This window comes from Kazachstania africana, chromosome 12 (assembly GCF_000304475.1).
Source record: "Kazachstania africana CBS 2517 chromosome 12, complete genome".
Classification (NCBI taxonomy): domain Eukaryota; kingdom Fungi; phylum Ascomycota; class Saccharomycetes; order Saccharomycetales; family Saccharomycetaceae; genus Kazachstania; species Kazachstania africana.
Window position 1 is genome coordinate 318,979 of NC_018951.1, and position 26,366 is coordinate 345,344.

The 26,366-nt window shown below is 36.3% G+C and overlaps 13 protein-coding genes across 13 annotated transcripts; 5 read left to right on the plus strand and 8 right to left on the minus strand.

Annotated features, from left to right (window-relative positions):
• Positions 1-65: 65 nt before the first annotated feature.
• On the minus strand, positions 66-1,022 carry KAFR0L01740 (ribose-phosphate diphosphokinase; the record flags this gene model as incomplete). The annotated part of the gene is made up of 1 exon (XM_003959870.1): positions 66-1,022. One exon carries the CDS (start codon positions 1,020-1,022, stop codon positions 66-68), a length of 957 nt encoding a protein of 318 aa, XP_003959919.1.
• Positions 1,023-1,316: 294 nt separating this feature from the next.
• UBC6 (E2 ubiquitin-conjugating protein UBC6) lies at positions 1,317-2,072 on the plus strand (the record flags this gene model as incomplete). Its single annotated transcript, XM_003959871.1, has 1 exon — positions 1,317-2,072. The coding sequence occupies one exon, from the start codon at positions 1,317-1,319 to the stop codon at positions 2,070-2,072; it is 756 nt and encodes a 251-aa protein (XP_003959920.1).
• Positions 2,073-2,307: 235 nt separating this feature from the next.
• On the minus strand, positions 2,308-3,582 carry KAFR0L01760 (uncharacterized protein; the record flags this gene model as incomplete). The annotated part of the gene is made up of 1 exon (XM_003959872.1): positions 2,308-3,582. The coding sequence occupies one exon, from the start codon at positions 3,580-3,582 to the stop codon at positions 2,308-2,310; it is 1,275 nt and encodes a 424-aa protein (XP_003959921.1).
• A 335-nt stretch (positions 3,583-3,917) lies between these two features.
• On the minus strand, positions 3,918-4,160 carry KTI11 (Kti11p; the record flags this gene model as incomplete). Its single annotated transcript, XM_003959873.1, has 1 exon — positions 3,918-4,160. One exon carries the CDS (start codon positions 4,158-4,160, stop codon positions 3,918-3,920), a length of 243 nt encoding a protein of 80 aa, XP_003959922.1.
• Positions 4,161-5,241: 1,081 nt separating this feature from the next.
• KAFR0L01780 (40S ribosomal protein eS8) lies at positions 5,242-5,844 on the plus strand (the record flags this gene model as incomplete). Its single annotated transcript, XM_003959874.1, has 1 exon — positions 5,242-5,844. One exon carries the CDS (start codon positions 5,242-5,244, stop codon positions 5,842-5,844), a length of 603 nt encoding a protein of 200 aa, XP_003959923.1.
• Positions 5,845-6,288: 444 nt separating this feature from the next.
• ILS1 (isoleucine--tRNA ligase ILS1) lies at positions 6,289-9,507 on the plus strand (the record flags this gene model as incomplete). The annotated part of the gene is made up of 1 exon (XM_003959875.1): positions 6,289-9,507. The coding sequence occupies one exon, from the start codon at positions 6,289-6,291 to the stop codon at positions 9,505-9,507; it is 3,219 nt and encodes a 1,072-aa protein (XP_003959924.1).
• A 348-nt stretch (positions 9,508-9,855) lies between these two features.
• On the plus strand, positions 9,856-10,209 carry ATG8 (ubiquitin-like protein ATG8; the record flags this gene model as incomplete). Its single annotated transcript, XM_003959876.1, has 1 exon — positions 9,856-10,209. The coding sequence occupies one exon, from the start codon at positions 9,856-9,858 to the stop codon at positions 10,207-10,209; it is 354 nt and encodes a 117-aa protein (XP_003959925.1).
• A 242-nt stretch (positions 10,210-10,451) lies between these two features.
• NUP170 (Nup170p) lies at positions 10,452-14,801 on the minus strand (the record flags this gene model as incomplete). The annotated part of the gene is made up of 1 exon (XM_003959877.1): positions 10,452-14,801. One exon carries the CDS (start codon positions 14,799-14,801, stop codon positions 10,452-10,454), a length of 4,350 nt encoding a protein of 1,449 aa, XP_003959926.1.
• A 619-nt stretch (positions 14,802-15,420) lies between these two features.
• PET112 (glutamyl-tRNA(Gln) amidotransferase subunit PET112) lies at positions 15,421-17,028 on the plus strand (the record flags this gene model as incomplete). The annotated part of the gene is made up of 1 exon (XM_003959878.1): positions 15,421-17,028. The coding sequence occupies one exon, from the start codon at positions 15,421-15,423 to the stop codon at positions 17,026-17,028; it is 1,608 nt and encodes a 535-aa protein (XP_003959927.1).
• Positions 17,029-17,193: 165 nt separating this feature from the next.
• Positions 17,194-18,270, minus strand: KAFR0L01830 (uncharacterized protein; the record flags this gene model as incomplete). The annotated part of the gene is made up of 1 exon (XM_003959879.1): positions 17,194-18,270. One exon carries the CDS (start codon positions 18,268-18,270, stop codon positions 17,194-17,196), a length of 1,077 nt encoding a protein of 358 aa, XP_003959928.1.
• A 579-nt stretch (positions 18,271-18,849) lies between these two features.
• On the minus strand, positions 18,850-20,895 carry KAFR0L01840 (LisH domain-containing protein; the record flags this gene model as incomplete). The annotated part of the gene is made up of 1 exon (XM_003959880.1): positions 18,850-20,895. The coding sequence occupies one exon, from the start codon at positions 20,893-20,895 to the stop codon at positions 18,850-18,852; it is 2,046 nt and encodes a 681-aa protein (XP_003959929.1).
• A 665-nt stretch (positions 20,896-21,560) lies between these two features.
• Positions 21,561-22,907, minus strand: ALG3 (dolichyl-P-Man:Man(5)GlcNAc(2)-PP-dolichol alpha-1,3-mannosyltransferase; the record flags this gene model as incomplete). Its single annotated transcript, XM_003959881.1, has 1 exon — positions 21,561-22,907. One exon carries the CDS (start codon positions 22,905-22,907, stop codon positions 21,561-21,563), a length of 1,347 nt encoding a protein of 448 aa, XP_003959930.1.
• A 200-nt stretch (positions 22,908-23,107) lies between these two features.
• On the minus strand, positions 23,108-26,011 carry KAFR0L01860 (uncharacterized protein; the record flags this gene model as incomplete). The annotated part of the gene is made up of 1 exon (XM_003959882.1): positions 23,108-26,011. One exon carries the CDS (start codon positions 26,009-26,011, stop codon positions 23,108-23,110), a length of 2,904 nt encoding a protein of 967 aa, XP_003959931.1.
• Between the last annotated feature and the right edge of the window lie 355 nt (positions 26,012-26,366).

Here is a 26,366-nt window from a genome sequence, read left to right on the forward strand (position 1 = left end):
AATAAATATTAGGTATATACGAATATTTTATACTATGATCTGAGAAATTTATTTTTCTGTTTTTATCAGTCGATAGTGTGAGAAAATAGGTAAGAAATTGACTCACCATTGTGCAATCTTCTTATTGCCTCGGAGATTACAGGGCTTATATCTAATTGTATTATCTTTGATGACCGTTTCTGTAAAGGAACAGTATTTGTGCAGATAACTTGAGATATTTCAGAACTTTCCAATTTTTCGATAGCATTTCCAGAAAAGATACCATGTGAAATCATTGCGATGACTTCTTTAGCTCCGTTTTCTAATAAAAGCCTAGCCGCTTTGATTAGAGTGCCACACGTATCAGCCATATCATCAATGATTAGACACGTTCTATCTTTTGTGTCCCCAACTAGTACCATTTTTGATACCTCATTTGCCCTTTGTCTCTCCTTATGAATTAATGCAAATGGTAAATCGAGCTTGTCAGCAAAACTTGTGACCCTTTTTGTACCACCTGCATCCGGTGAAACTAATGTGACGTTATTCAAATCCATATTATCCCTTATATACTTCAGCATAGTTGGCTCAGCATAGAGATTGTCAACAGGTGCATGGAAAAAACCTTGAATCTGTGATGCATGTAAATCCATTGTTATAATGTGGTCACATCCAGCTGCCTCAAGTAATTTGGCGATTAATTTTGCCGTAATGGGGGCACGAGATTTATCCTTCTTATCTTGTCTAGCATATGGGAAATTTGGAATGACAGCGACTATCTTTCTTGCTGACGCAGCTCTACAACCATGAATTGAAATTAATAATTCCATCAAAAAATCATTGATAGAATGCTCACCATAGCCTGTTTGAATAATATACACCTCTTCATCTCGGAGTGTCTCACCCACCACCACTGAGGCCTCTGTGCTCTGATACTGGTAAAGTCCCACTTGAGATAAGGGGATATTCAATCTGGTAGATATCAATTTGGCAAGTGCTGGGTGAGAATTGCCAGCTATCAGTTTTATATCATTTTGAGACATTGATTCTAGATTTTAGAAAGAAGAGACAGATGATCCTGCGAAGTTATTGTCCATTAATAAGCCATCAACTCTGATTTAAATCATTAAGTAATTGATTCGTTTATTAATGTAAGCTGGCGTCGTTTTGCGATGCCTTGTAACCCGGCTGTAGTCTCGGAATAGATTTTGCGAGAAATATGTATATGATTTTGATTATCGCTGTGATTGATCAGATGAATTAGTTTTCAACAAGGTTCAACAGAAAATCAACAAGTTCATTTATAATACACTATTCATATTTAGCATTAGCTAGCCATGGCCACAAAACAAGCTTTGAAGCGTTTAACTAAAGAATATAAGCTCATAGTGGAAAACCCACCTCCATATATTGTTGCCCGCCCAAATGAAGATAATATACTGGAATGGCATTATGTTATAACGGGTCCATCGGATACTCCCTATTCTAGTGGACAGTACCATGGTACTCTAACGTTTCCGTCCGACTACCCATATAAACCACCTGCCATAAGAATGATAACTCCAAATGGTCGTTTCAAAGAAAATACGAGGCTTTGTTTGTCGATGAGTGATTACCACCCTGATTTGTGGAACCCTGGCTGGTCAGTTTCCACTATCTTAACAGGTCTTTTAAGTTTCATGACTGGTGATGAGGCTACTACTGGTTCTATCGTTACTACGGATCAACAAAAGAAATTATTAGCGAAAAGGTCTATTCAATTTAACACGTTTAAAAACACCAGATTCAAAATCGTATTTCCGGATATAGTAGAGACCAATTTAAAGGAATTAGAGAGAAGAACTGAACAAGATATAAAGGAGGAAGAAAGTCTTTTGAATGACAATAAACGTGATGACCCAATTTTGAAGGCTGCTAAGGAGAGGGCTATTGCTCTGGACGAAATCAAAGATCCAAGTGATAGGATACGTGCGGAGAACGCATTGCGTGCGCTGGAAAATGACGATAAGAGGAATACAAAAGAAGGTTCATCTCAAATTTATTATATTGGGTTTGCCATTTGCTTATTTGTTTTGGGACTCTTCATGAAATGAAAAGCCACATGATTGCTCTTAACGACGCGATTAAAAAAGGAACTGTACGACACTACGGCTTAATATCCTTTGATTCAAGAAGAAAAACATTTTTAAACATGATATAAATGAGAATAAAATATTGCAATACATAATTTTACAGTGTATACTTATTTAAATATTTTCTATCAATAGCCCAGAATAAAATTTTAAAAAAAAAAAGAGACCCAATAAATATACGTTAGACGATATATCTTTAGAATATTTCGACGTTTAAAACAATTTTTCCTTGTGCTCTCTGAGTCCTCATATAATCGAAAGCCTTCACGGTATCTTTCCAATCGTAAACTTGGTCTACAACACACTTGACCGTGCCGTCCTCCAAAAATTGACCACATTTATTGATCCAATCGTTTTTAGCAGCACTCTTCACAGTTGGATCAAAATTATAGCTTATATATGTATATTTCCAAATCACTGATCCGAAGAGTTTTCTAGCATTAGCACTTGGATTATCCCAGGAATTAAATATATCAGTGTTGTAATTACTGACATAGTCACCTACCGTAGTGACATAGCAACCTTTCCCATGTATCAAAGTACTTGAATACGATAGAATGTCATAACCACCGACAAAATCAAGCACAATATCGAACTTACCTTGATCGTATTCTAAAAATGTTTCCTCGTTGGGGTTCGTGTAATCCTCTATCTTTTCCTCGTCTAACATTTTTCTCAGTGGTTTACTGGCTTTACCTCTACATGTCAAATAATTAATGAAGATCATTTCATTGGCAAAATCACTAAAATTCTTTTTCAAAATGTCAGGACCATTACTTGATGTTACAATGACAATTTTCTTGGATACTTTGTAGTGTCTTTTCAGAAGTTGGATAGCAAACATTCCTACGGAACTTGTACCTCCATTGACTAAAATGTTTGAATCTGATTTTAAGAATTTATCCCTTTGTAGTCTATCTAAAATATTAAATGCAGTTCCTAAACAGTACAACGATGCAGAAGCATCGATTTCACTTATTGTGTCTGGACGCAATAAGATTGGATCCACTTTTGGATCGACTAATATTGAACTCTGTAAAGCTCCATTACCCAAATGAGGGTGATAATAGATACCGAACACTTCATCACCTTCATGCCATGCAAATTGAACGTCACTACCCACATGGGTTACGACACCACTGTATTCTCTACCGAGACCGACTTGTCCGTATACGGCATTTGCATACCCATTCCTTATCTTCAAATCGACCGGATTCAAACCGACATGTTTAACTTGTACGACAATTTTATCCTTTGGGATGGGGGTCCTGATTTTCTTTTCGTAGGAGAATTCGGTGGGACCGTCTTTTGAATAAAAGACTTGAGCTTTAATCGGTATATGCTTGACGTTTCTTAACGGTCTTGCCACACGCTGTAATTTATTAGCATCTTCAGAATAAATTGTCCTTGGGACCGATTTGTCCTTTGCCAGGGAGACGGCATGTAGTCTTGTAGTTGTGTTTGCACTCATTATATGATGCTCTTATAACAATGAAAGTAGTTGAAAACAGATGATTTTTTAGATATACGTATCCTATTTATTTATATGCGATGAGGTTTATTTTGATTTCATCTTTTTTTTTCATGTGATAAATTTCTCGGATGTGGTTATTGCCAATACTGTGATGGTCGTATCCAATGCCCGCCAAAAAGAAAAGACGACTGGTTAACCATGCCGATGAGTTGTGGTGGGCAACGGTGTCTAAGAGGACTTGGTGGTGTCCATGTACCTTTAACTAGACAAAACAGAATATTATATTATATGACATATTTGAGTAAATACAAAGCTTTGGGAGGGGTAGGAGTTTATGCGGCGATCGGCGTAGGAGCTGGTAGACCTGCTTTCTCGTAGAATTCAGCCAGGTCTTCAGGTTCGAAGATGACCTCTATCATTAAAGAACAGCTTGGACACACTGCTATGTTTTCTCCATCGAACATATCCTCCAGTAAGATTTCAAACCTGTCACCGCAGGGACATGGGTAAGTGAACATTTGAGTCTCCGGAAGGAAAGTCATATCTTCTATTTCAATATCGTCGTATGTAGACATCTTTTATTATGCGAATGTGTGTGCCTTCTAGCTTTTCTGCTGCTACTTTTGTGAACTTGAACAGATACCAGTGACACAGATCTCCTCAAATGCAGGTATGTCTATATGCATATATACTAATACAATCTCATCTCTTGCGGATTACTAAACCAAAAATTCAAAGAAATGGAAAAAAGTAGAAAAAGTCACATGATGTGCATGTTACCCCGCACAATTTTTGTTTGACTGCGGGTGCAGTAAACATCCATACATTTCAAATGGCAAAATAAAAATTAACGAATTTTTTAAAGAAAGTTTAATTTTTACATAGCGCGTCGAGAGAAGAGAGAAATTGAACTCTTCCGCTGGGAAAAGTGACTTGTCTCAGCCAAGCGGTCTAACCAGGTTTTCATTTGTATCCGGCTGGAAGATGGGATCCTCCTGCCAAGCAACCAGTGTATAGGCTCACCAGAGAGTATTCGCTGAGCCTAACAGTTGGTTCAGACCATTTTGCTAAGCTGAGAGTGTGGGCCCATGTCCCACTTTCTGTAACTGAGTATCATCAATCTTCGGCAAATGGAAGCATCCAGCAGCGCGACGAGGGCTCTACCGAGAACTCTGTGAGATGCGCTTGCGTAGTGTAATTTTTCAATAGTATATTGAAATACTCTTATATTACTTGTATATTACAAACAGTTCTTATTTTGAAAATAGTCGTATAAATCACACCAGACAAAACGTATGTTACAAGTCGAGACATGGTACGGTGGTATATGAACGGTTACTGGATGAATGGGCCTTTTAAAATCATTGTATGAGAAAGGAGGAAGTAATCTTAAAATCAAATGGTTATATTGGAAATGAAATTATATTATCAATAAGATGGATGATATGTAACTCTGAGAGTCTAGTAGAAACGAAAAAGAATGCCACGAATAACAGTTGAAATGCACAGCAAAAGACCAATCATATATTGTGATTTGCATAAATAACATCCATGTTTAGCAACGATATCTCACGTACAGTAGTTTCTATATTGAATCAAATTTTACTAACAGCTATAACAATCTTTTTTTTTGTTTCATTTAATACAGTTAATAAGATGGGTATTTCTCGTGATTCTCGTCACAAAAGATCAGCCACCGGTGCTAAGCGTGCTCAATTCAGAAAGAAGAGAAAGTTCGAATTAGGTCGTCAACCGGCTAACACCAAGATTGGTACCAAGAGAATTCACTCTGTTAGAACCAGAGGTGGTAACAAGAAATTCAGAGCTTTAAGAATCGAAACCGGTAACTTCTCCTGGGCTTCCGAAGGTGTTTCCAAGAAGACTAGAATTGCTGGTGTCGTTTACCATCCATCCAATAACGAATTAGTTAGAACTAACACTTTAACTAAGGCTGCTATTGTTCAAATTGATGCCACCCCATTCAGACAATGGTACGAAGCTCATTACGGTCAAACTTTAGGTAAGAAGAAGAATACCAAGGAAGAAGAAGTCGTTGCCAAGTCCAAGAACTCCGAAAGAAAATGGGCTTCCAGAGCTGCTAATGCCAAAATCGAACAAGCCGTTGAATCTCAATTCTCCGCTGGTAGATTATACGCCTGCATTTCATCCAGACCAGGTCAATCCGGTAGATGTGATGGTTACATCTTAGAAGGTGAAGAATTAGCTTTCTACTTAAGAAGATTAACTGCTAAGAAATAAGCTTGAAAGAATTTAACAGCATATATATTATTTCTTTTATTCAATATTGTACAACTAATTATATCTCTCAAATTCCTTTTATAGTTCAGTTGTAGCCCTTTCATACTACTACTACTACTACTACCACCACCACCACCACAAACGACAAAGAATAGTCCTACCGTCGTTACTGGCTCAGTCGATGCCCAGACCGTTCAATCGGTTGTTTCTTCTTATGTTAGTCGTGAACAATGATGATAAAATTTTTCATTTTTCGCCAAGAGCATCAATTTTTCTTCGAGAAATTGCAACATAGCGTCTGCAGTGAATTGCTATTATTACTCATTTCGATGTTGGTCAGATTTGATACAATATATGTGATACATAAAACAAATCTTATTATTTTGCCTCCTGGCTTTTTTGATTTAGACTTTATATTAACCCAGAAAACATATTGTTCTGAATATGTCTGAATCCCCAGCACATTTTTCTTTTCCAAAGGAAGAAGAAAAAGTTCTTGCCTTATGGGAAGAGATTGACGCCTTCCACAGATCTTTAGAATTAACTAAGGATAAGCCAGAATTCTCCTTCTTCGATGGTCCTCCATTCGCCACAGGTACTCCTCATTATGGTCATATTTTAGCCTCTACGATTAAGGATATTGTTCCAAGATATGCTACCATGACTGGTCATCACGTCGAAAGAAGATTCGGTTGGGATACCCACGGTGTTCCAATTGAACATATCATTGACAAGAAATTGAACATTAAGAACAAAGATGATGTTTACAAGTTAGGTATCGACAAGTACAATGACGAATGTAGAGCTATTGTCATGACTTATGCTGCTGAATGGAGAAAGACCCTTGGTCGTTTAGGCCGTTGGATTGATTTCGATAATGATTATAAAACCATGTACCCATCCTTTATGGAATCTGTATGGTGGGCATTTAAGGAATTGTACAAGAAAGATCAAGTTTACCGTGGTTTTAGAGTCATGCCTTACTCTACCGGTTTAACTACACCATTAAGTAACTTTGAAGCTCAACAGAACTATAAGGATGTTCTTGATCCTGCTGTCACAATTGGTTTCAACGTTATCGGCCAAGAAAAGACGCAATTGGTTGCTTGGACTACCACTCCATGGACTTTACCAGCAAATATGGCACTATGTGTCAATGAAGACTTCGAATACGTTAAAATCCATGATGAAAAGAAGGATTGTTACTATATCATGCTAGAATCATTGATCAAAAACTTATACAGAAAACCAAAGGATGAAAAATTCAAAATTGTTGAAAGATTAAAGGGTTCTGACTTAGTTGGCTTGAAATATGAACCGCTCTTCCCATACTTTGTTGAACAATTCAAGGATACTGCTTTTAGAGTTGTTTCCGACAGTTATGTTACTGCTGAATCTGGTACAGGTATTGTTCACAATGCTGCCACCTATGGTGAAGAGGATTACAAGGTATGTTTGAACGCTGGTATCATTTCAGAAGATACTATCTTACCAGACGCTTTAGATGATCTAGGTGTCTTCACTGAAGTTGCTACTGACCTTGCGGGGCTCTACGTTAAAGACGCCGACAAGAAGATCATTAAACTATTGACCGAAAAGGGTAACTTATTATTGAACTCTCAAATTCGCCATTCCTATCCATTTTGTTGGAGATCTGATACTCCATTGTTATACCGTACAGTTCCAGGTTGGTTTGTCCGTGTCAAAGAAATTGTTCCAAAGATCTTAGACTCTGTCCAGAAATCCAACTGGGTTCCAAATACCATCAAAGAAAAGAGATTTTCCAACTGGATTGCCAATGCTCGTGATTGGAATGTTTCTAGAAACAGATACTGGGGTACTCCAATCCCTCTATGGGTTTCTGATGATTATGAAGAAGTTGTTTGTGTTGGTTCTGTTGCTGAATTAGAAGAGTTAACCGGCGTCACTGGTATCAAGGATCTCCATCGTGACACTATAGATGGTTTAACCATTCCATCTAAGCAAGGTAAAGGTGAATTAAAGAGAATTGAAGAAGTTTTTGACTGTTGGTTCGAATCTGGTTCTATGCCTTATGCTTCTCAACATTATCCATTCGAAAATACCGAAAAATTCGACCAAAAGGTCCCTGCTAATTTCATTTCTGAAGGTTTAGATCAAACTAGAGGTTGGTTCTATACTTTGTCTGTCTTAGGTACACATCTATTTGGTGAAGTTCCATACAAAAATGTTATCGTTTCGGGTATCGTCTTAGCTTCTGACGGTAGAAAAATGTCTAAGTCCTTAAAGAACTATCCTGATCCAAACATTGTCCTTGAAAAGTATGGTTCTGATGCTTTGAGATTATATTTAATCAACTCTCCTGTCTTGAAAGCTGAAAGTTTAAAATTCAAGGAAGAAGGTGTCAAGGAAGTTGTTTCCAAGGTCTTATTGCCATGGTGGAACTCTTACAAGTTCTTAGAAGGTCAAATTGCTTTATTACAAAAGACTTCTGATATTACTTTCGAATATGATCCTTCAGTTAGAAGTGAAAATGTCATGGACAGATGGATCTTAGCTTCTCTGCAATCTTTGGTTCAATACATTCACAAAGAAATGGGCGATTACAGATTATACACAGTTGTTCCACGATTATTAAATTTCATCGACGAATTAACTAATTGGTACATTAGATTCAACCGTCGTCGTCTAAAGGGTGAAAACGGTGTGGAAGATTGTATTAAGGCTTTGAACACATTATTCGAGGCCTTATTTACTTTTGTTAGAGCTATGGCTCCTTTCACTCCTTTCTTATCTGATGGTATTTACTTAAGATTGAAGGAATTCATTCCGGCTGATGTTTTAGCTAAGTTTACTAAGGATGACAGATCCGTTCATTTCCTATCTTACCCAGTTGTCAGAGAGGAATTGTTTGACGAAGATATAGAAAAGGCAGTCGCTAGAATGCAATCCGTGATAGATTTAGGTAGAAATATCCGTGAAAAGAAAACTATATCTTTGAAGACCCCTCTAAAAACACTAGTCATTCTACACAGTGACAAAGATTACTTAAAGGACATCGAAGCTTTACAGAACTACATTGTAGAAGAACTAAATGTTCGTGACATTGTTATTACTACTGATGAAGAGAAGTATGGTGTTGAATACAAGGCCGTTGCAGACTGGCCAGTTTTAGGTAAGAAATTAAAGAAGGATGCTAAGAAGGTCAAAGATGCCTTACCGTCGTGCTCCTCTGATGAAGTTCGTGCATATCTGGAGACTGGCAAGTTAGAAGTTGCTGGCATTGAATTAGTCAAGGGTGACTTAAACGTTATTAGAGGTCTACCAGAATCCCAAGCTCAATCAGGTAATGAAACTAGAACTGATCAAGAAGTTTTAATTATCATGGATACTAATATCTACCCAGAATTAAAGAGTGAAGGTCTAGCCAGAGAATTGGTTAACAGAATCCAAAAATTAAGAAAGAAGTGTGGTTTAAATGCTACTGACGATGTTCTAGTTCAATACGAACTAGTGAAAGACACCATTGAATTCGAATCTATTGTCAACGAGCATAACGAAATGTTATCCAAGACCTGTAGATCTGAGATTTCCCAATTTGATGGCTCCAGGTCCGATGGTATTGCTGATGAAGAGCAAACCATTAACGATACAGCTTTCAAATTAAAGATTTTCAGGTTGTAAGTATCATAATTATCCTATATATTATCAATCTCATTTTATTTCTGAACAAATCCGGTATATATAACTAGACTAAGTTCCTCCTACCTATTTAATGTTTTATAAATGTAAGAAAGTGAATTTTTTAATGATTTCTGAACTTATCATTTTGTTCGTTATCAACTAATTTTCGAAACCTGCGAAAATGTTAAGAATCTCGTGGCGGTATCAGGGCTAAAGGAATAATAGGTTTCTCTTAAAATGTATAGAAACAGATCAAGAATTATTCACTTTCTCAATCAGTGTTTAGTTAGACTTGAGTAAAATAAGTTTTTAGACCATACATAACCACAATTGATACAAAAGGAGGATATGAAGTCTTCATTCAAATCTGAATACCCTTTCGAGAAGAGGAAAGAAGAGTCACAGAGAATATCTGAGAAATTTCATTCAAGGATTCCAGTAATATGTGAAAAAGCTGATAAATCAGATATTCCTGACATTGATAAACGAAAGTATCTAGTACCTGCTGATTTAACCGTAGGCCAATTTGTCTACGTTATCAGGAAGAGAATAATGCTTCCTCCAGAAAAAGCTATATTTATCTTTGTCAACGATACACTACCCCCTACAGCAGCCCTACTATCTGCTGTATATCAAGAACATAAGGATAAGGACGGTTTCCTGTATGTTACTTATTCTGGCGAAAACACTTTTGGCCTTTAGTAAATGTTCACTGCACCACGTTTCGAAATAATAATGGCTTCCAATGCAAACCTCCCCAATGATATACATATATATATAAGATGACAAGGTCAAATATTCGGCATTGAATACACTGCTATCATTTATATACTATTTTTAATCCTTGCTTCCATGTTCTAGCTTAATAGATATTATACTTTTATTATATTATTTACTGTACAAAAGAATTGTATTTATGTGGTTTAGTTGTTTTATAAAATTTCTCATACACTATTCCCTGTTTTCTTTGTATATTTCTCCAAGGGATCATTTTCAACAGAATATTCCTTCAAATTCGATATGTCATCAAAGGAAATAATATCCCTCAACTTTCTATCAGATTGGTACCACTCTTTGATCAACCAAGTCATTTCCTTCTTAAAGAAAATTACATTGGCGCTGTCCGAAGTTTGAATCAAGTCTTTCAAGACGTAGTATAATTTACTGAATGAAACACCGGCTGATATAAAGATTGAAATGATTGAACCTTCCTTTATATGGCTAGTCGGCAGAGCTTCATGAACTATACTACAAATACGAGGAAATAATTCAGAAATTGGGAAAACAAATTCAGAAGTATGGACATTTCTTGCAATTTTGACAACAACGTTAGATAGTAAATTGACAAAGTTCACGGAGTCCTCTATGTTACTACTATCACTTAGCTCTCTCTTTAGGGAATCGAATAGTTCATTCCATTTACTTAAAATTTCTTCTTCGTTTCTAAAATCAGAGATCTTGAAGATATTTAATGCAACTTCATGGTAACCGAGTGGAACTGCATAATCATTAAATAAGTCACTGACTGGCAGAATCTTGCCATCTAGTTCTTTGGATAATTCCTCTTTATTATTGACATCAATTCTATTATCAGTTTTGATTAAATTCAACACATCATCTTGGACAGCAGCTATATCGAAAAGTTCTTGAATCAGACTTGAAAGTTGAACCATATCCTGTTTTTGACTTGGAGGACACACACTATTACAGAAACCATTTGCACGAGATAGACATTCAATTCTATCAGTTAATTTTATATCAAAATCAGAGATTGCTAACGAGTATAGAATTTCCGCAGCATGGTAAAAGTTTGACTTTCTAGAATGGTAGACCCATAGAAGATTAGAAATTTTCAATGAATCTTTAGCCTTCTCTTTTAAGTAAGGAAGAATGAACTTAGTGTCCAGTTGTAGTAATCTGTCTCCACTCTTCTCAGCTACCAACCAATCGTATAAATGGTAATGGAATAGTTTGTCATCGTAGTTCAAAACAATCTCATAACTTTTATCCTTTAACGAAATAGCATCAGATGAAATGACAGAAGGACCTGACACCGAAGATGTGTTGTTACCGGCCAATTCATCAAGTTTTACTAAAGTCTCGAAGACAAGATCATAAACTACAACTCTCTTATCAAAATATTTTTTTCTTTCATCGTTTTCTAAACAACCGTTAGCAACATATTGGTACGCTAACTTACCTTTATCCATTGCATTCGCAATATTTAATAAAAATTCGATTGTTTTTGGGAAGTAGTTTAGACTGATCATAACATCAATAGCTTCCTTTAGTTTTTCCATTGATAGGTCATTGACAATACGTTCAAATAGTTTGATAGCTGCATTAAGATGATAGCTTAATGTATCGTTATCCCTTAAACCAATCTCTCTGGCTTTCTTCAAATGTTCGATGGCTCTGAAACTTAAAATGTCGCTACTTGAACAGAAGGAACCACATCTATCTTGTAAAGTTGTAGCAGTGTATTCAATAGAAGCACCCCTGTTAATATTTCTATTAATGATAGACAACAATATTTCTCTTACCAAAGATTTGGTATCTTCTGTTGGTGCAAACAAATCTTTGAAAGTCAGCTTGGAAAGTTTAGTTTGGACATCTACCTTTAAGAACTTTACGATATCCTTGAATGCTAGATATTGATGTTCATAGCCTTCCACTTCACTTTCTTCATAGAATACATTTAAGAAGGATAGGGCTTCCTTGATAGATTCAACTAATTTGATCAGAGAGTTTGTAGCCATACTTTCTGCTTGGCTAGCAACCTCCTCAGCTTTATTGACTGCCTTGTCAGTTGGTAACAATGGTGCTGTTGGCTGAGCAATTGATCCACTATATGTGGCAAAGAACTCATTTAAGATCAAAATAGAAGATAGATAGTAACCGACATCTTCCTTAGAAATGCATATACCAGAAAGGACATTCTTCCCATTTAAGGAACCTTTCAAGGCCTGTCCCCTAGCATCAAACTTGATATCCTTGTCAACGGAAAATATTTGTCTATTCCAAACTTCCCTAAATAGCCTAGTTATCAGTAAACCAATACCATAAAATCTAGGTGATAATATAACGTCATCTAAATCGAAATTTGTTGTTCCAGTTTTGGTAACAAGTGATCTTTGAGGAGTGGCGGTTAAAGAGGGCTTTGATAACAAAGAAGAGACTGTAGATACTGAGTAACGGTTGTATTTTGGCTTAATGTCAACAACGCCCGGAATACCGACGGTCAAAAAGGTTAAGGCATTAGATCTCAACACTTCTGACTTATTGAATTTGCAAGTGACAAATAAAGCAGTAGAACATGCCTCAGCCAGACCATAATTCAATACAAAAGCCAGTGGATTATCGATTAAAGTTTCAAAAACTTCATCTGGATTACGATATCTGTAAATTTCTACCGAGTTATTAGTGAGAACAGCTACACGAAGATTTTCAGAATTATATTGTGAAGCAAATGCATTAGCGTAACCGGAAGGCTTATCAGTTGCATTAAAAGAAGGAGTTAATGGAACAATTTGTTTTACAGGGGAAGTAGTGTCTAAGAAAGTTGCATTCTCCACGTACTTACCGTGATTCTTTAAAATACCATAATCTGGGACACTGACAAATAGACGATGTTGAATTGGAGCAGGAGTAGATGCTGCATTCAATGTAGCATTAACTTTGGTTGGTTGTTGAGGTGTTTTGAGAACTGAGGAGAAAAATATACCTGGAGAGATGATGGTACTTGCACTGGTCGTCTCTAATAATACAGATGATTTCTTTTGAAGTTTTAACAAAATTGACTCATTAAATGTTAGACTTGAATAGAATGGCAAGCTCCTCTTTTGTTGTTCAATTTGCTGTTGTTGTAATTCTTGTTGCATGACTTCAGGAGTAACTGAGCTTGGAGGAAATTTGATTGACTCCAACCTAATGGCTTCGATGTTAGATCTGCCGATGGAACCGTTGAAATATAAACGAACACCACCAACTGTTAGGGCTACAAAAAATAAGTTGTTGTTTTCTTGTTGAGATACCGGAATTATTTTAGAAATTTTCAAGTATTTCTTTGCCATAATAGCGGCACCTCTAGCCGTTGTAGTACCAATGATTCTACCGATATATGATGGTTCAATAATGACTGGTCCTTCCAGATTACTACCAGAAATCAAATATGCTCTTACAATAGATCTAGATGATAATGTGTAGACAACACCCCTAGATTGGTCTATAATGATTTGAATTAGTGTTTCTTGTGAGTTTTCCTCAAACAATGATTGAATTAAATCACTACCGGGCAATTTAGAAATCAAATTGGTAGGTAACAAATTTGACCAGGCAGACTGCGTCAAGCAAATTTTCGTGCATTTACTATTGAACCAATCATCAGAACCAGTGTATTGTAATTCCCAAATGTTTAAACCGGTAGTCTTACTGATAAAAAAGATTTGCCCCGTTGGTCTATACGTTGCAATTTCAAGGGAACCTAGACCATTTATCGAGACAGTCATGCCCGTATTATAGACTTCTAATTCATTTGAAGCTCTATTATGTGAAAGAGCTAGCAAATAAATGTCGAATGGAGTGGTAATAAGTAACAAATGTTTGATGTGACTAACAAAAGTGTTTGGTTTTACATCCACAAGCGCAACATTTAAAATGGTGTGCTTGATCTCTTCAATGAATTGGTAGTCAGTGCTGTCATCAATGTTCCATAAAACTAATTTATTATCTATGATAATCCAGCATCTATTTATTTCTGGAAATATTCCCATATCGCTCTTAATTTCTGTCTTTGAGGCTTCTTGAAGAAGTTCATCCGGTATGCTGATTACTTTTTGTCTTTCAAAAGGAGTAAAAGCACCTAAACCACCAGCTTCCCTGCTAAAATTGTAATTGACACCGTTATTGTAGTAGGATCTTTCATCTAAGATAGGTGTGTTGGCATCACGCCTTTGCAGATGATCTATATATTCACTAGCTAGTTCTAGTGGTTTCTTAGACCCCAAACCTGTAATACGAATGTGTTCATTCACGTCAGATAAGTTTGCCGATGTCGTAGTAGCTGCATTAGTCGCATTTATATCGGCCAAAGAAGAGATGGAGTTGAGATTCATAACTGACCTTACAGTGTCATTATTTTGAGCATCGGGACGTTGAATAGAGCGGCTAGTGCCAGTAGTATTAAGCAATGAAGGATTTGATGGCAAATTTGTGGTGCTTCCCGGAAGTGTAGTTGAAGCAGCAAATGTATTATTGCTGTAATCAATTCTGTTTCTTAGTGGTGTGGAAAACATATCACTAGCGTAAGTGCCTTATTCTAGCTTATATGGTCCAGCAAGATTGCAGATTTTCTTATAACAAATATTGATTTCTTGATCTTAAATTTCAATCCAATAAACAAAAATTCTACCATTTTTTTCTTCGATATACTAAAAATCCAAATATATTGAAAAAAAGATGAGATGAGATTGAATATGAGAGTGCGGGTAAATCAGTCACTATCTATATATTTAAGGCCTTTATTAGATGAGCTCGACCATTGCTAGAGGCCTATGCATCTAAAATGCTCGAGAGAGATTGACCGGCCTGCTAGTAGCTTGCATGCAGAAGTTTCTGTGTGTTTTGAGAGGGTTTTACAGTTGAATTATATGTCCATTTTCAGGCTTATCAATATATATGCCGTTCTTTAGCCTAGAGAAGCAGTTTCGTCTAAGATTCTCTCCTGATTCAATTGCTGGGCAATGCCGTGCAAATAGTACTAGAAGAAAGCCTCGAGCTCTTCTTCTTGGTACCGTTGTTTTACCTTCCGCTGGCCAACAAGTGCTTTGGTATATTTCTATTCGAAAAAAGGTGAATTGATCGAACTTAATATACAAAAGGGAAGAACCACTTGAGCTTCGTCGAGGCCATAAGATGTCTCTAGGATTGCTAAAACAATCTCACATTCCAATAAGGAGACTTTTCTCGACAATTCCCGGCTATAATCTGAAATGTGGACTGGAAATACATACCCAATTGAATACTGAAAACAAACTGTTCTCACGTTCAAGGAACGACCCTTTTCGATATGTTGACCAGCCAAACGTAAATGCAAGCTATTTCGATGTAGCTTTGCCAGGATCTAGACCAACTTTGAACTATGAAGTCGTACTTTACGCTTTGAAATTGGCTCTGGCAATGAACTCTACGATTAATTTAAATTCTCAATTTGACAGAAAACACTATTTCTATGGTGACCTTCCACAAGGGTATCAGATAACACAACATTATCGCCCCATAGCAACTGGCGGGCAATTGACACTATCTAAACCGTTTGATGACATCTCTTCTCCTAGCAAGGCTGTAAATATAAAACAGTTACAAATCGAACAAGATACAGGAAGGTCAGTCTATCTGCAGGGCGAAGGACTCACTTTGATTGACTTAAATAGGGCTAATGTCCCTTTGATTGAATTAGTAACAGAACCTGATCTTACTAGTATAAAAGAGGTACGTGCCTTTTTAAAGAAGTACCAAGATATAGTTCGTCAATTAAAAATATCAACTGGTGATTTAGAGACCGGCTCTGTAAGAGTGGATGTAAACATTAATGTTAATGAATACCCTAGAGTTGAGTTAAAAAACCTCCCGAATACTTCGTCGATAATAAACGCCATAAAATATGAGTATAAACGGCAAGTAAATATCATACAGAGTGGAAAAGCTGAAAGTGAACTACGTGAAGTAGAAACAAGGAGATGGGATGGAGAAAAACATTCAAGCTCAGATCTAAAGAGTCCTCATTTGATTTACAGGTATATGCCAGATCCAGAACTGCCATATATCAACCTGGACAAGAGCATAGTAGCAGATGTTGCCAAGACCCTTCCAAAACTATCTGACGAAGTGCTTGACATGTTCATGAATGAGCCTTATAACCTGTCACTAAAGGATGCTAGAATTTTAACTATGAATCACAACCTTAGTGTATTCTATACCAATGAAGAAATAAAAGACTTCTATTTATCGACATTTCAAATCTTTTCTGACACGATTGAGGGAGAGAGCTCAAGTTCTAAAATAGTTATTAATTGGGTTCTACATGAATTATTGGGGACTCTAAATAAACTAGGCGTTGCCTTAAAAGAATCCAGAGAAATTCTAAGTCCCCAGAAATTTGCAGAATTTCTTCTGCTAATTTACAATCGAAAAATCTCTAATTCAAATGCCAAATTACTACTCTTTCACCTGATCGAAAATATAAAGGATTACAAAGAAAATTCAAACTTAAATTTAGTGCAATTGACTAGTGATTTAGAGCTGGATTCTAATTCTTCGTTTAATGACGCTCAACTACAAGAACAGTGTCGACTAATCCTAAAAGAGTTGGACAATTCTGAATTAGTTGACAGTCTAGTGTCAGGGAAGAAAAAAAATACCTTACAATACTTGGTGGGACAAGGAATGAGAAAATTTCACGGTAAAGTAGAAGCCCAAGAACTTCAAAAAACATTCAAAAACATCCTCAACATCAAGTGGTAACCTTTACTGTATATATATAAGTAGTAACAAATGCTGTAAATCGTAGAAAAATAAAGATATATTTTAACATGCCTTAATATATAATAAAACCGCTTTAAATATCCAATAATACATGAATCAAAAAACCTAAAAAGTAAAAATAAACAAAAATGCACTCCCATATAATTAGCTCCAGACACTCATATCATTATTCCAAATGCCGAATGGTCTTCTACCATTTGTTGTAGAACTATTGTCATTATTTGAGCCGCAATCTAAAGACGGAACTTCACCATTATGCTTAGATGAAACTTGAGTAATACTCATGTTGTTGTTCTTATTTATACTATTGTCAGTATGATCCTTGAAATCTAAAGATGCTGTACTACCAGTTGAGTGTACGGGCATTTGAATATTTGAAACGTCATTAAGAAGATTTGGACTTACGGCAGAAGAGATCGTGTCCGTCGATGTGGTAGAAACTGATGACAGCATATTACTATTCAAATATGGTTGAAATGGGGAATTGAAAATCCCTGAGGAATTCAGTGAGCCAATATTTGATTTGAAATCGTATTTAAAACCAGCTGTAGAATTGGCAAAAGAGGTATCGTTGGACATTAAGAAATCTAGATTATTTTGATTGAATGGCATTGCTTGTGTTGCATTCATTGACGACTGAGAATTGAAAACGGGAGGCTTCTTGTAATCTCTTGCATTTGAATAAATTTGGTGATTAGATATTCCATAAATGGATTCTAACGTGTTATCCCTTTTGATATCTATGGATGAAACAGAATTACTGCTTTTAATGTTGATATTTTGAAACAATTGAGGGTATGTTTGCTTCAGATGTGCAGCAACTGCGGGATTTTGAGAGTAAAAGTTCAAGCCAACCAAATCCTGCTGTGGTGACTCGTGATTATTCTGATCAAAATGCTCTTGATTTAAGGTCTCTGTTCTAGAATTGTAGCTACGGTTCATATTTTTCTTCCTGTTATAGTTATTGGAATTACTGTTTAAGTATCCCCGATTACCTACCCTGTTATAATATGCATTTCCTTCAGAGAACATATCTACTCGTTTATTAATGTAGTTATTGCTACCATATCTTGTTTGAAATTGATTATCAAAAGAATTGGCACCGTCTGATGAGGATGAATTATGCTGAGGGACTGACTTTAAGTTCCTATAATCCAGCAAATACTTGTCGACATCCTCAATCTGAGAAGAAAAAGGAACACTAACGATTTCACCTGGCATGATTCAAATCTACTTGCTAAAAGATGTGCTGCCTTATTTGTTAAGTTGAAAATTTTGGTGCAAGTCTCACTGATCAATTTCTGGTTAGACCTAAAGAAACTCAATTCTGGATGTAAAGTAGCTAATAAAATTATTAGCTACACAAATACTTGATAAATGAAATAGGGAAAGTGAAATAAACAGAAATGAAGGGCTTATCTCAAAAGCGCTCTTATGTGTTCTTGTTGTAGTGTATTTTTAGAAGCACTATATTATTGACCCACCTAAATAAAAAGTTTCAAAATTTGGACAAATAAATAATAGAATACAGGACTATTCGGAATATTCAGTTATCAACACCAATCAAAGCTTAATAGATGAAAGGATTCAACTTGGTGATCTCACTATAAATTTGTATATTATATAGAACTCGAGATTTTTTTGCATAGCATCAATTTTTTCTTCTTGACGCATCCCAAGTTACGTGAAAGTGAAAAAAAATTAACCATACAAAAACATTAATCAATACTACAAATTAAAGGAAAAGAAGAGTGGTGTTACATAAAATAAAATATTATACTAGTTGATCGTTCTGACTAATTAAAGGATCCAGAAGTCAGTCTCTGGTCCCTGAAGTGATTCCAAATTCAGCATGTCTTGTTCCACTTTTTTATCGTCTTTCTCTCCAGGTGTTTCGTATGTCGTAGTGTTTTTATCTTCATCACTAATTAAGGAATTCATAAACATCATTTCATCTGTGAGGTCATCGTGGAAAGAGTAGGGCTCATTTACAATGTTGGCAGCATTGCTACTGTTGTTATTATTGCTTTGAGGCACATCATTAAATGCATCAAATTCGGTCTGCTCCGATGGCAGTTCGAGAGGTTTATCAACCATACTATGTAGACCAGATAAGGCGTCGCCTGCAACTGTATCGGTGGTCATATTTTGCGTCTTTAGTGGATTTCCTTGAGGTTTTAGCTTCCAAGAGTCGGAAGAACCTTGATTTTTTGGCGTAACGTTTTCCTTGAGTGGGATACTTAAATCATTCGACGATTCCGATTTTAAATGTTCCTCGACTGTATACAAAGTGTTCTTGAAATTATTTTTGCCATTACTTATTGGCTGGCTGGTTAATTGTTGAGATGGTGATATACCGTATAGCGGTGTAACTGGCTCAGAAATGGAAGAATATTCTTTGATCTTTAAATTTTTAGGCAGACTATTCGCCAAGGACGTCAAGGAATTTCTTCTTAGGTTTTCTGTGGCAGACTTTCTAGATGCCGGAGTCTTAAATTGGTTAGAGTAAACAACTTGTGGCGAGACACCACTTGATGGGGGAGGCATACCTGTCTTGATGGCATTTTGACTAATATTATCATGTGAGGCAGTGGGCGTTGTATTGACACTTGTATCAACGTTTGGCATTTGACGTTTCTTAGTTCTTCTTTTAGAAGGATTCTTGTTTTCAGCAAATGTCATGTTTAAAGTTGAATTGCCACCGTTATTACCATCCCTTTTATCTGAAGTTTTAGAGAGTGTACGTCTCCTCTTAGATGGCTGCCGCTGAGTTTTGACTTTTTCCTTTGTTAGTAACACTCTTTTATTGTTAGCTCCTGATTGTACCATATTATTGTGAATAATATTGATCTTATCATTGTAGTGCGGAGCAATATTATTTGGTACCATTTGTTGAATAATGTTATTTTTGTCATTCTTGGGAGTATTATTATTATTATTATTATTATTATTATTATTATTATTAGTATTAGTATTGCTATTTAATCTCTCATTTGTCGGAATGTTATACTGAGGGAGATGACCATTGAACTCTGATGCTGGCCAGCCAGCAGACGGAGAAATATTGTTAGTGTCAAGATTGGTACCAACTGGATTGTATTGCTGAGGCATGTACATTGGTACGGAAGGAGGAAATCCCATTTCAGCATTCTGAGGCATATCTGGCATGGGATATACCATTGGTTGTTGCATATGATCGTAGGTTATTGCAGAGGAAACATTATTAGTTAAATGCGGTATTGAAGCGAGCATTTGAGCGACTTCCATTGGAGAAATGTCCTCATTTCTGTAAGTACCTTTTAATTCAGCAACGTGTCGAAGTTTAGCGGCATATATTGCTTGATTTTGTTGATGCTGTCTCTTTTGATTCTGAATACGTAAAACGTCAGAATACATTTGGGTATCGACAGAACCATTTCTATTTGATTTGATATTGAACAAGTCCCAAAAGAGCTGCCACCATTCATAGAGATACCCCTGTGGGGTATCATGTGTGGGGACAAAAGGAGCAGGATTATTATTGATGAATTCTGGTCTTCTTCCATTTTCAGAAATATCGGCTTCTTGTAAGAAGGTCAAAGCTGTATCATTCAGATTTGATTTCAATAAAAAATCGTAGATATAAACGTTTAAAGATTGTTTATCGGCCTCGAGAGCATCTCTTATTGGTGTGCCATTCTTTGGATAGCTATTTTGTGCGTCCGTAGTAGGAGCAGCATTTACGAAGTTTTCCTGGAAGGGCATCCCTGAAACGAAATTGTTTCTTTGAAAGTTATTATGCATTGGGGTAAACTGGGCAGAGGACGGAGGGCCTCTTGAATTATTTGTGCTCCTATCATAAGACATGACTATTATTGTATTATGGAAAGGAAGCAACGGAAGTTGAGAAGTTGGGCAGGGGACACGAGAAGGGGAATAAGAAGAGCAGAAAATGCGAATATGCACACGTCACCTAGTATAAAGAAATAAATAGTTTTATGATGTGGGTATTACAATGTGAAACACAATGATAAAATAGTTGTCTTTGTTCATTGTTTTTTCCCTCGACGATTTATTTTCTTGTCTGCGAATACGAGGCAGAAAACTGAAAAGTGATCAACTCAAGAGAATGCAGCAAGAAGCGACGATCAACCATTGCATTACGAGACAATGTTCAGGGCAGTGTGTTACACTTCTACATAAAGACATTTTACTCGCGTATTGAAGAATACAGGTTCATCCTTGTCTGTGTCTTACCCTCTATATACATCATTATTATCTGCCATTCGTAATACAAGATTTGATATACGTCTTACTTCTCTGGGAAACCACACGCCCAAAATTTGTTGCGCTCGCATTGAACAAAAAACGCAAATCAAATTTTGACCGGCTGATTGACGGGTCTCGGGCGATCTCCCGGGACACCTACAGGATCTTGCATGAATTATGTAAGACGACGTGCGAGGTGTTCGTGATGAGCGTAGGGTTTTGTGCTATAGAAGTGTATTGTTGTTGTTATTATATAATGTTCCTTATATGGTTTTCTTGACGTGGTCGTCTGTCTTCGTGTGATGGGGTCTTACGCAGAGTAGCAATAGGAGACTGTTTAGCACGAGTAACAATGCGCTCGTGGCTGCATTTGGTGGGTACACGTTCCAACAATATTCGTGCAACGCATACCATACAATACCAACAGGTAGTGGTACTTGGGACCAATGTAGTAACATGGGTAGGGTCCATTGGTACCATACGAGAAATTGGTAATGTAAAGATCTGGCAAAAATGATCCCAATGAAATTTGTAATAATGAGTAATTGTGGTACGATCCTCTCCCTGTCATCGCGTGACATCGTCACCATAACATTACTGAATGGCCTTTTCATTGAAGTGATCAAATCGTGGAAGAATCGAGGATATCTTACAGCAACCACAACCAAGAGAAATATGATATGTCCCATGAGTAGTGATTTTTGAAACCATACATTATGGAACCCTTCTTCCCCAATAAATTGCCAATTTATGCTCCATTCGAACATGAATTGTCTGCTGAAATTGAATGCATTCTTCAAATATTCCATTGGGAAAGTTTTCAAAAATGGCAGAGCAACGTATACTTGCCAGCCTAGCATCACAATAAAACAAACCAATGTCTTGAACAGGTTTCCCTTGTTGACTATATAAACTCCAATCATCATAGCAGGGAAATATAGCAAGGCATTCATCTTAATACTAACTGCCATGGAATAGGTTAAAGCGGAAAGTATAGATAAAATCATTTCTGTAGGTTTTCTTGGTGCAGCGGCTAAGATCATATGGAAAACTGTCATCACCATGAAGAAAGTCGTAAAGCAATCATTGAAGAGACGTAGCACGTAGATAGAATGAACTCTCTTCGAAAGACATCCCAATACAACACACCATGGTGGTATAGATAACTTATTGTAACAAAGCATTTGTAAAAGCATTGTAAACATGTACAAATATCTAAACCACAGTTGTCCCTTATCTAGATTCTCCATCCCGTCAGTTAGCCTGTGCATTATCTTGTACAGCATAACATGACCTGCAGGATAAACTAGTGGCCCGGTGCCACCTTCGATTTCTGTATAGTTCAAATTTTTATAGTATACTATCGTCTCAATTTGCTCCATATACGCTTTGTAATCAATCTCAGTGTATGCCACATTCTTAATAATTATCTTGAGTGCTGCGGACTCCATAAATAGTAACGTAGGGATAACAATAAGATTGGCTCGAGGATTAAACAACAAGTACTCAATCCCATCTTTCAAATCTTGCCACAAATCTAATGGTGGTCTCACAAACTTTTCAGGTTCCTTAGTCTCCGCTATCTGAGCCTCCTTTAATTCGCTAGTCATGGCTTGGTCCCAATAAATAACGAGTAGTATCCACTGCTTTCTTGTCTTTATATTATAGTTTGCTTCTTTTTTTTTTTTTTTTGACTTTTCTGGATCTCGTTGCTTATTTAAGAAAAAGTAACTTTATGCATAAAAATCTCTCGATAAAACTTAATTTATTCAAATAACTCTATAAAATGCATGGTTTATATGATATATTTTCATACAGCAGACTTCAAATCCTTCTCAATCTCGTCTAACTTAGTGTCGATATCACTAAAGGTTGATCCAATTAATGCTCTATACTTTCTTAATTTAATCGCTGAATTCCCCCTACTTTTGACTTCAACCAACCTCTGTAGCATTGAACGTCTCTTCAATTGTAAAATTGCAAACTTTAAAGAATCTTTTATTCTAACATCTATATCACCTGCTTCAATAATACAATTTTCTAGATTTTGCTCCTCTTCTGCTGCTTGAGCCAGTATCAGTGCTTGGGATTTTTCGAGTTGCTTTCTTAATTTAGTTTTCTTTTCTTTGACATCTTCTAAGAGATTAATTTTTGACTTTTCAAGTTCAATAGTGTCCTTAATTTTTAAGCTTTTGAATATATTATTTTTCTGTCTGGTCACAGAATTGGCAGTCTTCTGGACATCCACCAGATTGCTTCTCAGAATTTTTATCTCGTGTTCGTTACTATTAATCTCCATGTCAATCTTACTCACCAACTGATTCACAACTCTGTTTAGCTTGTTACCCTTGCTAAAGGTGGGAGAGTTGGTAGATTTTTCAGGGAATAAAGGAGCGATCTTTTCTTCTAATGCAGTTGAATGGTCCTTATTAGTTCTAGTGGCATCCTTTATACTTTGTTTCATTGTAGATGGTGACTGCAAAGGTGCTGGTGACGATTTTGCATATTTTATTACAGAAGAGTTAACTATTGCGTCAATTGAGGATAGGTCCTCCATTATTTGACCCAGTGAGGTATTGTTCTTTTCATTAGATTGTAAAAATGTTCTTGGGCTTTGATTTTTATATAAAATAGGCGTTTCCAAAAGTGTCGTCATCTGTGTCTCTTGTGGAAGCTCCTCTGATTTGATAGTTTGACGTAAATTCTTCTCCTGTTCCAGCTTAATTTTTGGATTTACTAGCAGTTTGTTATCTGTATCTAAATTTGGCTTGATCCCCATCTGGGAAGTGGGAGGAACAATCATATTGAACCTTGATAATATTTCCACCGCTGAGTGCCCTTCAGCATTGGGAATATCAATAGATGCTCCTAAGAGGCAAAGCTTATTGAAAAGATCCAAGTTTAAATTTAACGCTGCCAGGTGCAAAGGAGTATTACCCATAGTATCTTGAAAATCTAAACACATTTGCAAAGTACTATAATTTTCTTCAGCTAATGCCCGCAACATTGTTTCGATATATGATGTGATGACAGTATCATCTTTAGATTTATTAGCACTCAATTCCACCAAGTAGTGGAATGGGAGACGTCTATTTTGATCAGGTGTTACTAAGCATATCCTCAAAATATAAATAAGCTCTCCAAATGTATTGTTAGTATAATTATTATTATAAAATAACGATTTAGTGACACAATTAAAACCCTTGATATTACAATATAGTGCGTTTGCATTTAGGTACAGAAGCGCTTTGATCAATGGAATATTAGCCATAGCTGAAGCCCAATGCAATGCAGTGTGACTTTGTTGGTCAATTTCCGCATCAATATTAAAGCCTTCTGGTGGGTGGTACAACTCATTAGGGAGAGTATATGATTCATCTGGTTTTGGCTCATATGCTAATACTTTCAATATTAACTCTCTATATTCGTCTTTATTCATTCTTTGAATCTTTAATTGATTGCCAATATTTAAGTTTCGATCATTATCAGAATAATTGTTAGTCAATGAAAAAGTAGAGTTTGTTGGAGCATTTTTTGTCTTGACATTGTTAATATCCTCAATTGAGGATGGTTGTAGTTTTGAATTTAACATTTTGTTAGTTGAAAGCTCTATCTTTTCTTGGCTATTGTTTTCAATGAACTCGTTCCCAGAAGCATAATGGCGCTGAATATTTATGCTTGTTTTTTCATTATTACTGCTTTGTGTATCAATTTGTGATGTAATAGTTTTACTAGTGCTGTTTTCAGGAACAAATGTGATAAAATTAGATACCTTTGGCTTCTTGTTTATTTTAAAAAAATTCATAGTATTGTTACCGTACTTAATAACGTTATTTGGTGGCCGAGTTGGCCCTTCGTTGGATACGTTTGTTGGAACTGGAAAAAATTGTAAAGGTTTTTGAGATGCAGAGTACCCATTAGTGTGAGGCTTAATGTTGTCGGCAGAGTTTAATCTTGACATTGTGGGGTTCACGCTAATTGATGATGGATCATCTAGAGTAGACGAATTTGTATTTCTATATGCAGTTGTATTGGAAGAGTTTGTTATGTTTGATTGTCTTGGGGTTTGAAATGCTACATTATGCAAAGGGCTTGGATTAGCCTGTAAGGAAGTTGATTTTTTAACTTTCTTCTGTAAGTTCGATTGACTAGCCTGAGGTTGATTATTTTTTCTCTTTGGTGTTTTATTATAACTTGATGGTGAAGAAATTTTTTTACCAGGAGAAGCTTTCCTTAATATACTATTTTTCATTCTTCTTCTTGGTGGATTTGAAGGATCTAAATTGAAATTGATGATTGTTTGAACAACAGGATCATTTATGTTATATTCTGCAATCAATCTCTTTGCATCGACCAAGGGAATCCATGTTCCTTGGAATCTACCATATCCACCCTGAACTTTCTCGTGCCTGAGATTCGATGACTCTCTTTCAAGTACTTTTGTTCTATGATTCTTGGAAAATTTGGCAACTTTAAAGACTTGTGTAATATTTATCCAATCATCTCGTGTTCTTCTCATAACAATATGAGACTCAGCACCTCTAAAATAGCATTCATAAACGTCTGTTTCCGCGTACGTAGCAATCTCCACTATAGGACGTGCCGATGCATAATTTGCTTTATTGTCATCACTCTGTGAATCTGCCACAGTTCGTGTTATTTGAGGAACAGTTGTTCTATTGATGTCCGAAATACGAGCTGGATTCAGCATCATCTTGGACTTGTATTCCTGATATAATTACCGATTCTTCTCACCAATAGCTTACTTTAATGGCAGATAGTGCTGATCAAAGTAATAATTGTGAGTTCCTAATAAGCAAAAAGAGACAGAAGCAATATGTTGTCTTTGGAGCTCTTTTTTTAATTCACTGATCTAACTAAAATGATCTAATTACCACAATGCAGCAACCTAAAACCTATTGGTGCTTCAATGGATGACCTGCCTTCGTATACACTATTGCAACTCATTATGATCAGCGTCAGAACTCTCAGCAAGATCTGAAAAAATCGCAGTAGAAAAAGAAAAAAAAAAAAAAAAAAAGAACGCGAAAAGTTTACGCGTCGCACAA